General features: G+C 39.6%; 2 protein-coding genes across 4 annotated transcripts; both read left to right on the top strand.

The window, feature by feature from the left end:
- On the top strand, positions 382-2046 carry LOC8060030. Its single transcript, XM_021461175.1, has 3 exons — positions 382-477; positions 655-812; positions 1583-2046. Exons 2-3 carry the CDS (start codon positions 674-676, stop codon positions 1933-1935), a joined length of 492 nt encoding a protein of 163 aa, XP_021316850.1. The 5' UTR covers positions 382-477; positions 655-673; the 3' UTR covers positions 1936-2046.
- Positions 6078-8145, top strand: LOC110435424 (cysteine-rich receptor-like protein kinase 6). 3 transcript variants are annotated; one of them, XM_021460953.1, is made up of 6 exons: positions 6078-6221; positions 6410-6613; positions 6687-6954; positions 7175-7409; positions 7508-7658; positions 7768-8145. In XM_021460953.1, the coding sequence occupies exons 2-6, from the start codon at positions 6476-6478 to the stop codon at positions 7963-7965; spliced, it is 990 nt and encodes a 329-aa protein (XP_021316628.1). In that variant the 5' UTR covers positions 6078-6221; positions 6410-6475; the 3' UTR covers positions 7966-8145. The 3 variants fall into 3 exon arrangements, with proteins under 3 accessions (XP_021316628.1, XP_021316626.1, XP_021316627.1); XM_021460951.1 differs by having other exon boundaries at positions 7172-7409; XM_021460952.1 differs by having other exon boundaries at positions 6102-6221; positions 6413-6613; positions 7172-7409.

Genomic DNA, 10771 nt, shown 5'->3' with positions numbered 1-10771 from the left:
AAGAATTCAAACGATAAGAAAGAGATTTTAATGATATTTATAAACAGACTAAATCACCATTTAGACAAACAGCGTCAGCAACTTCGCTCTTGCTCTTAGAACGCAATACGGTGTAGTTGTGTAGACACGGTGACAGTGACAGCCACATGGGGTTTAGGGGATATTTTATTTTCAAGGTCGTCTGCCCAGGCATCCCCCACTCGTGGACACTGACTAACTACCAACCTCCTCGTAATTGCTGAGACATGTCTTCGGAAATTGTCTCATCCTACACCGTGCTCACATGGGTCTAGAGTCAAGTCAACTCCCTCTCTCTTATCCAGATCCCATCAGGTTGGATCATATACAATCTTAAAGCCCAGTAGTCTCCCCCCCCTCCCCCCCCCCCCCCCTCATCTTGGCAGCAATCAAAGCCCGTACATCTGGTTCTTCGATCTCGATATCCCCAGGTTGGATCCCTCAAGTTCCCTGCTCCAGGTCAGTGCTTCTCTAACAAGCTTCTTACTTTCGTTTGGTTTCAGAACTTTCCAGTTTATGCAAAAAACTATGTTGTGTTATGCTCGTATATATGTGTACTATGTTCATGAACAATTGCCATATTTTTGCTGGAGTTGAAGTTGCAATAAATCTTGTTTAATTCGCTCTGATCTGCAGCTGCGTCAAATTGTCAGGAATGGCCAGCAAGTCGAGTTTTTCGAACACCTTGCCGACTAACTCACCAGCACAGTTTCTGAATGGTATCACGGATGGGTTCTCTGATGCGCGAAAGCTTGGCGAAGGTGCATTTGGTACTGTTTATAAGCTTGGCGAAGGTACCATACCACTATGCTCAAGAATAATGTTCTCCAGTTTTAGAATATTGTCCAATAAGCGCACACAGAATACGGTGTGTCTGAGAGGTCAAAGTAAGACTATCTCCAACAATTGTTACCCAAAATACAATACCCATTTGTCCTTTGGGTAGCGCTACAGGTAAAAGGTTCCATACCTATTTTTAGTCTTCTCCAACAACAAGACCTAAAAGACAACACTCTCTGCAAATAGGTCTCAAGGAGAGAGGATACCCAAATTTGGGTTATGCCTCTCTTGATACCCAAAATAGGTCTTCTGTATGGGTACTCTGTTGGAGGCTATAGGTATTGTGTTGGAGACCCATTTTGAGTTTGGGTTCCCAAATAGGTCTCCCATTGGAGACAGCCTAACAGGGCATTCTGCAAGATGGGGAGCCAATTGCTGTGAAGAAGCTTGCAGATAACGCCCCAGTGGCACCTGAGAAACAGTTCAAGATTGGGGTTGGGAATCTTATGGCCATGCAGCATCCGAATATAGTGAGGTTACTCGGCTCGTGCCATGAACCGCAGAAGAAAGTGATTGAGCACAGTGGAAGATACATTATGGTAGACGTGGTTGAAAGCTTACTCTACTATGAATATATTCCTAACGGAAACCTTGACAAGTATATTTCCGGTATGCATCCATGAGAACGCGGTATCCAACATATTTGTTCTGTCATTTAATTAATTTACAGATGAGATGTAAAATGTTATAAGGATACATGATGCATGTTTTTCATTCTCTTCAGATACATCTTTAAGACCTGATTGGAAGACATGCTTTGAGATAATCAAAGGCATCTGCCAGGGCTTAGGAAAACATATTCGGCTGCGCTCCCTGCCGACCACCACCCGCACCGCGCCGGGCTCGTGCGCCGCCCGGCGCCCGGCCTCCGACGGGGCCTCCGCTTCGAGCGCGGCCAGCGCGCCCCACGCCGCTGCGCCACCACGCGTTGCCCGCGAACGCCCGCCAGGCAGCCGAGGAGCGCAGGGACGGCACTGCCGCGTGCCGGTTCGGCGCCGCAGTAGATCGCCATGCGACACCAATGAAGCCGACGATCTAACCTCTGTCCTCATATCTTGGAATTCCTATGCATCATAGACAACTCCTAAACTCTGAATGGAGTAAAGTAGAAGATCGTTTTAAACAAAAACTCTCTTGTTGGAAAGCGAAATATTTGTCTTATGGGGAAGATTAGTACTTCTTAACTCAGTCCTAAGTAGCCTGCCCATGTTTATGATGTCTTTCTTTGAGATTGTCATAGAGAAACTGAACCATTATAGATCAATATTTTTTTGGCAGGTTCCTCAGACAAACATAAATACCGCCTGGCCAAATGGGACATTATCTGCCGTCCCAAAGACCAGGGAGGACTAGGTATCCTAAATTTACAATTGCAAAATAAGTGCCTCCTAGCAAAATGGTTGGTTAATCTGTTGAATACAGAAGGTATATGACAATCCCTTCTAAGGAATAAATACCTAAGTTCCAAAAATCTATCCCAGGTTACAGCTAAGCCCAATGACTCTCATTTTTGGAGAGGCCTCATGCGCATCAAAGAGGAGGTGTTGGCAAAGGGTTCCTTCGATATCAAGGATGGAACCACAACTAGATTTTGAGATGATACATGGGTAGGTGATAAGCCTCTAAAAGTTCGCTATCCATCTTTATATAATATAGTGAGAGATCCTCACGCTACGGTCTCAAAGGTTATGAACACTAGCCCTCTAAACATTTCCTTTAGGAGGGCTTTGGTGGATAATAAACTTACAGAATGGCTTAGTTTAGTAGCAAATATCTCTCATGTCGAACTGGTGGATGGATCAGATTATTTTAGATGGAGTTTAACCAGTCTGTCCGGTCCCTGTATCTCCATCTTATAGATACAAACACACCTTTTCGTCATAGGAAGATCTGGAAGATAAAAATACCTCTAAAAATAAAAATTTTTCTTTGGTTCCTACAAAGGGGTGTTGTCCTTACCAAAGACAACCTAGCCAGGAAAAATTGGATAGGGAGTCAGAAGTGTATATACTGTAATGGGAATGAAACTATTCAACATTTATTCCTAGACCGTCCCCTTACCAAAATAATTTGGAGGCTTATCTTCTATGCTACTAACCTGACTCAACCTAGATCAATCAGCCACATGTTTGGTAATTGGCTATCTAATCAAAATAAAAAGATTAGAAATTTGATTTGGGTGGGGGTGGCTGCTATATTTTGGGCTATTTGGAGATGTCGTAATGATGTTGTTTTTAATAGAATAAAATCTAACTCTATTATGCAGATCATTTTCAGGGGAGCGTACTGGCTACGCTTTTGGGCCCAATTGCAGCGTGAAGAGCAAGCCAAGGATGCGCTCTCGATGATGAGCAAAAAATTAGAAGTCATTGCTTTAGAGTTTTCCAATAAAGGGTGGAAACTCCTATATTATTTGAACTAGCGTCCTGGTCATTTTATAAGACTATGACTTCCTCTTTTGCTCTGGTTTCAAGTTTTTGTAATAATGGGCTGTGTACATCTTCGGATGTAGAGGCCGGATTTTTATCCATTATCTAAAAAAAATCTGCCATGGCTTACTCTATCTACATAAGAAAATGGATAGACCAATTGTTCATTTGGATCTTCATCCTACCAACATATTGTTGGATGAGAACATGGTGCCGAAAATCACGGATTTCGGCCTGTCAAGACTCTTCGGAGAAGAACAAACCCGAATAAACACAATAAATGTCGTGGGAAAAAAGTAAGCCCAATAACCTTTTAGCATTCATTATTTTCTGTTCCTTAATAATAATACAATCAAATTGCATTGTCCGATGATTCTTATCGTTCGATTGACATTCACGCTTTCCAGAGGGTACATGGCTCCAGAATATCTCTATAGGGGGTGAAATTTCAACGCGGTCAGATATATATAGCTTAGGTGTAGTAATCATGGAGTTCACAACAAGCGAGAAGAGTTGTTCAAGCGACAAAGACATGTCTGCAAGGGACTTTGTTGATAAGGCAAGACTAAGCCTGGAAAACATGTTTTGGATGCTCATTCTATGTTGTCCCTTAAGCTCACACCTCTAACTCTGTAGGTGCGTGAAACGTGGACAGATGAGCACATTGCATCCAAGCACTCAGCACTAGATGCAGGAAGCCTCCAGGAAGTAAGAACATGCATTAAAATTGGGCTAAAATGTGTGGATATTGATCAGAACAAGAGACCTTCTATAGTTGAAATTGTTGACAAGCTCAATGGAAGGCGTGCTCACTGAATGGTGAACTAGTGCACACTATGCAAGTGAAAAATCTGTTGCAGACCCATGGCGATTTGCTCTAGATGGAATCATGGACAGAATAATTGTATCAGTTACCAATTATGTTCTTTTGAATAGAGTGTTGTGTCATGTCACTTTTTTGGGAGCTTCTTCTTGATTTGAGTTATTGTATTTTTTTTGTGTTACAGATCTGCATGCATAACCTGTTAAAAATTGTTTGTGCACAATTCTTGTTTGTTTTTCCCATGTTATGTGAACAATATTTTTTTGACCAAACAAGATGGGAGGGCCTTACTGAATTTTCTGAACTGTCAAAGAAAGAAAATATGTACAGAATGCACAAGGCCTCTGTAATGATTATGTGCTCATGTACATGATTTAGGGACTTAGATGACAACCAAATCATTAGAACTAACATGTGTGTTAAGTTTTGTTAGATAAGTCCTTAAGATCCTAGGGGTCGAAAGAAACAAATGGCATAAAGATGACTTCGACAAACAATCCAAGTCAGCTAGGAAAGTGAAGAGGCCAGACAAACATCCCAGGTGCTGCTTCTTGAATAGATCAGACATTCCGTTGAGAAGGAATGTGAGTGAAGGAGAGCCACCGGATGGAAGGTCAGACAGTCCGGCAAGCCAAAAACGGTGAGCACCGGACCAACTGCATCAGCTAATTTGCAACGCCTTGTTCAACAGTCATGATTGAATCCATTGGCGAGATTCAGTAGGCACCCGACCACCGGTCTAATTATGTTTCTCGCAGAATTTGTCTGACCACTAGGGAGTGAATAGGCATATATTTGGGTTTCCACTCGGTTGTCTGATACTGTTAGAGTTCCCAAGCTAGAACAAGTGATTCTATACTCTATTCATCCTCTCAAGTGCATATATTGATCACATCCAAGATATATAATACGACTAGTGTTCATCTTTGTGAGGGTTCGGCATTAGAGCTTTAAAACTTGAGTGATTGGATGTATGTGCTCTTGTAATCTTAGTGAGCCAGAGCACTTGAGTATGTACCAAACGCACAATTTTGTGTATGCATGAATTTGATGTACGTTCGGCTGTAAAAAAATTATCATTTGTCCACAAAATTGTATTGCCATAAATAATCTGTGCAAAAATATTATACTGCCAAAAAATATCCATGGTCCAAAAAAATTGTTCTGTCAAAAAAAATCAATGTAAGAAAATTCTACTATCAAAAAAATTCTATGCAATTAAATATCACTATTAACAAGTTGATGGTGCTACACATGAAACAAGGGTAAAATAGTCTTTTTCCCTGCTGACGATCTAGCCACAATAATGCTATATAGGGAATAAAAAACGAATCTATGTCATATTGAGAAAAATTTATCTTTTTATGCTGAACTTTTTTCTCAAAGATATTACTTTTATGAGACCAAATTATATTTGAGAATTGAGATAGCTTCAATCCTAAAACGTCACCACGCCACATTTTATCGGATCGATGTAAGTATAGTACTTCTTGTCCAGCTTTTTTCAAGCGCCTGCCAGGGCCTTGTTTATTCTAAATATTTTTTGGTTTTTAGGACTGTAGTACTTTCGTTTTTATTTAATAAACGTTGTCTGATCATAAAGTAACTAGGCTTAAAAGATTCATCTCGCGATTTACAGGTAAACTGTGCAACTAGTTTTTATTTTCGTCTATATTTAGTGCTTTATGCATGTGCGGCAAAATTGACAGGGAATCTTAAAAAGTTTTTGATTTTTGGGTGAACTAAACAAGGCGCAGGTGACTCAGGCCTTGTTTAGATGCACCCAAAAACCCAAAACTTTACAAGATTCTCCATCACATCGAATCTTATGGACAATGTTTGTCAAATAAAAACGAAAGTACTACAGTGTCAAAATCCAAAAAAATTTTAGATCTAAATAAGGCCTCAGAATCAATTTGGACAGGGCATTTAGCTTGGTCAAGTCAACTTGTCTTTATTAACGCGGTTGGTCCTAGGCTACTGTCTTCTTTATGTATTCTTTGCATCAATAATGGCATCCATCTCACAGCCTCATCTGCCTGTAGTCTGTATGCTCCTTCTCCAGGATCCTTCGTCCCTGCAGCTCGGATCCTTCAAGTGTTCTTCTCCAGGTCGGTGCTTCTAACAAGAGGTTTATTCCTGAAATTTTCGCTTGCTGCAGCCATGCCTGTGCCTATTCAGTGTTACGTCTGCTGAGTTAAGCTGTCTATGACCTTCGAATGTCTTAGCTAGAAATAATCTTGTTCCTGCTTTATATATGCATGTGGTTAAGCAAACTTTCTTGCTTGTTTGGATACAGTAGAAGAAGCCTCGATTTGTAGCAGTTCAGATCTGTAGCCCCTTGCCTCCTTGAAGGTCATCAGAAATGGCGAACCTGCAGAGCCAGCCGAGTCTTGCGAGTACATTACCAACAAACCTACCGGTGACCTTCATGAAGGAAATTACCAGTGATTTCTCTGTTGAGCGAATACTTGGCCAATCTGTTTTTGGAAAAGTTTATCAGGTGCGTGTGGGCACTAACATTTAGACATCAGATTCTTGCATACAAAACCGTTTTACTGACAGAGGTTAAACAGGGGGTTCTTCCAGAAGGGGGCCGCATGATTGCTGTGAAGAGGCTTGCTGAAAACGCACCAGTGCCGTCTGGCATAACATTTGAAACTGAGGTTACAAATCTTATGGCACTTAAACATCAAAATATAGTAGAGCTGGTTCACTACTGCCACGAATCGCAGAAGAAAGTGGTTCAGCATAATGGAAGATATGTGATTGTGGACGTCATCGAAAGCTGTCTTTGCTACAGATATCTACCAAAGGGGAGTCTTGACAACTATCTTCTTTATGGTATGCAATGCACTATCCAACACTCATCTCCTCTCTCTATGTGTACTATTCATACTTGACGGATATAGACAATTGTCAAAACAGTTATTATGATTCTTATTTCTGATATTTGTTTTATTGACACCAATGTAACCATTTTAGACTTTTGGACAATGCTCTTTTGGAATACACTGATATAACTCACTACTAGTACTTCCTTTATTTTTTACTTATTTAGCAGACACTGCTACATCAATAAACTGGGACATACGGTTCAAGATAGTTAAGGGGATCTGCCAGGGTTTACATTTCCTTCATAAGGAATTAGTTTGTGGGCCTCTTATCCATATGAATCTTGTGCCTAACTCGATATGGTTGGATGACAATTGGGTGCCAAAGATTGCTGATTTTGGACTCTCGAGACTCTTTGGCAAAGAGCAGACCCGGATGTATACAGTCAATGTTAAGGGACATAAGTAAGCAGAAACAAACTGTGAAATACTCGTATAGGATTACATATTCATTCTATTTACTATAAGTAAACGCCATTTGATTCTTTGATAAACTATTGCAGTGGGTACATAGCTCCGGAATATCTATACAGAGGTGAAATCTCCACCATGTCTGACATATACAGTTTGGGCATGATTATTCTTGAGATTACGACCAGAGAGAGGAACTATTCAGCTTCTGAAGACAGATCTGCAAGACAGTTCGTCGAAAATGTAAGACAGCACTACTACTTGATGACTTGAATTTTGGAACTTCTGTTTTGGAAGCTTTCCCTGCATTCAGCTAATACCTTATCACTAAGGATTAAACCCAACTCCGTAGATACATCAAATCTGGAAGACAGATGAGCAAATAATGTACAAGTACCCATCACTGGATCCAAATGGCCTTCAGCAAGTAAAAGCATGCGTTGTAATTGGACTGAAGTGTGTCGAAGCTGATCGGAACAAGAGACCTTCCATTGAAGATATTGTTAATAAGCTCAATGGGAGACGTGTACCAATTTTTGACCAGGTGTGAACAATTGAAACATCGTTACAGTTTCATTGTGTCGTGTTATGTATTAAGGAAAAAATTATTTCGTGGATTCACTACTGTAATTCCCTTCTTTGCCGACTGCCAAAAGCAGTCGGCAAAGGCCCTAAAACAGGTGGCAAAAGATTTGCCGACTGCTTTACACGTGGCAGTCGACAAAGAACACGTGGCAAAGAATTCGTCGGCAAAGAAACCTTTGCCACCTGTCAAGAGGAAAGCAGTCGGCAAAGGGAACGTACGCCGTTGTGAGATGACGGAACGCATCCCGTTTGCCGACTGCCACGCGGCAGGTGGCAAAGGCTCTTTTCATTTTTTTTAAACAGAAATTCTTTGCCGACTGCCTTTGTTGGCAGGTGGCAAAGGACTCTTTGCCGACTGCCTTTATTGGCAGGTGGCAAAGGCTGTTTTAATTTCTTTCAGAACAGAAATTCTTTGCCGACTGTCTTTATTGGTAGGTGGCGCGTTCAACCTATACGCGTCACTAATGACCTTTAGGGGTGACACGTTCAGCCTTGACGCGTCACGATGACCCTTGAGCAGCGACGCGTTGAGTTGAGCCACGTCACTAATGTGGATCTCAGCAGCGACGCACCTTGGCTAAACGCGTCACTAATCACGATATAGAAAAACACATATTTCATCCATTTCAGCAAGCATTACACATATTTCATCCATTTCAGCAATCAAATTCTTTACAAACTTCAGATACAACTTATCTACAAAGCATCTACTCAAGTTGCTGCAGCCTACAAGATTTATAATAATACATGAGCAGCAACATAGAAGACATTTAACAGTAAGCTCTAACTACATTGAGTATAAGGTGTTCTTGAGATCCTGCAAAAACCATTATAAACCAAAGTACAAATTTAGAAGTGCGAACAGAGAATACTGTAATAAACAATAAGGTTTGCAGCTGACAATGTTCAGAGAGGACAACATATGCAGTAGCTCTCTTGCAGCATTGGACATGTACAGAGCATTGGAAAATAACTGAAGAGAGGAGGAAACTTATACTTACTTGAACAGGCATTGAAAAGAACAAAGATACATCTTCACATGCAAGTTGCCATTGTATTTGCAATTCATATCAAAGGAAAATCTATTCTGAACCTACAGCAAAGTAGAAAATGATTAGGCTTGGTACAGCCTGAATTTTCAACCTTGGTTCGATCAGAGTGATTTATACATGGGTATAAATTCATCTACAATTGATATTATTAAAAATTCTAAGCAACACTACAATATGTTTTTTCTCACAAATCCAAAACTTTGCTTGGACTAAAAAATAAGAAGTGGTAAATAGTTCTTTCATGCAGTGCTTGAAAACAACAAGATACCCATTCAAAAATACAACATGATTTAATTTCTGAAATAACCAAATTAGTTGCATTATTATTGACATAGGTAACACATACCAGAAGCGGCAATTGCTTGCCAATAGCCCAGTGGCGAATTATGTATCTGAGAAGATAAAGCAAATGACTGTAAGTACCGCTGCAGATTCATAAGCCCTGCCAAGAAAAAAAGTAAAATCAACAAATCCCCCTGATTAGAGAATTCTGCTATGAATCTAGCCTGAGATGTAGATTCATAAACATGCAAAAAAAGAGCTAACATCAAGCTTATAATTCTGCTCAACGCTATTTATGCTATCCCATCAAGTATTCCATTTCACCTAGATTTTTTTCATAAAAAAGAAGGGCACATAAGAAAGCATGCCAGAAAATTCTGAAAAAATGAAATATAATCTGTGACGGCTAAGGATTACACTATTTAAGAAAGAATGTAGCTTTCTAATACGCCGATAGTGATTAAAATTGCAAAAGACAATTGCAATCGTGCCACTTTCAGGGCTCAACAAACACCCAGGTAACATTTTCTGTACCAAGAGATCATTGTCTTAACCCCCCTTCGATTTTAGGTAAAAAAGGCCACATATAATTATGTCCAAAGCATTCATAGATGGAATATGTGTAAAACAGAAAAAAAAACAAAGAAACTAAAGGAGCTCCAAAAAGAATATTGGTATAGAAAGATGCGACACAAAAGAAAAGGTAAAACATATGTAGTATTTACCCAACCATTCATCAAGACTTTATAAGTAGACAACAAAGAGACTCTTATGTGTTTCTTTACCTCTTGCAAGGTATAGAAAAATAATTTCTTATAGCCATGAATCTATGTTGTTGGTGTGAAGAAAGTTCAGACAGCGACAATTCAATATTTAAAAATTTAAACCTGACACTACATGAAAAGAACTAAATTTCTAAGAATTCTTAGATGTTCTATCCTTTTGTCGAAAATCAAATAAATCTGACACACACTCACTAAATGTTTCAATACTATTTAATAAACTAAATGACAAATCAATTGCTGGCAAAACACTTATTAACAGCTAAATGCTTCAAAGTTATTCTTTTTTTAGGACTGAGTAGCAGTGGAGTCCAAAACCAGGATAACAAATTTCTTTTGACAAAAGCAATGAGAATAAAAGATTGCAGTAGCTTTGCAATTGGAAGGGGCAAGCATAAAAGATTGTTCACTCAGTCCGAATCTGTTAACTCCAAGTTCCAATCACTGGAATCACAAATCACCTATGAATTATAAATCCAGAATTCAAACATATCACAAAATTCAGAAAACTTTCCATCAGCCTGTGAATCTCCAATCTGCACCAAAATTATCACTGCAAACATAAAAAAATTCTATCAAAATATTAAAGGAATAGCAATTTAGTGAACTGGAAAGAGTAGTACTCTCCCACTCTATCAATCCTCTGCTTAACATA

Source organism: Sorghum bicolor, chromosome 5 (assembly GCF_000003195.3).
Source record: "Sorghum bicolor cultivar BTx623 chromosome 5, Sorghum_bicolor_NCBIv3, whole genome shotgun sequence".
Taxonomy (NCBI): domain Eukaryota; kingdom Viridiplantae; phylum Streptophyta; class Magnoliopsida; order Poales; family Poaceae; genus Sorghum; species Sorghum bicolor.
The sequence above is the reverse complement of the archived record's forward strand: the minus strand, read 5'-3'. Positions and strand labels throughout refer to the sequence as shown.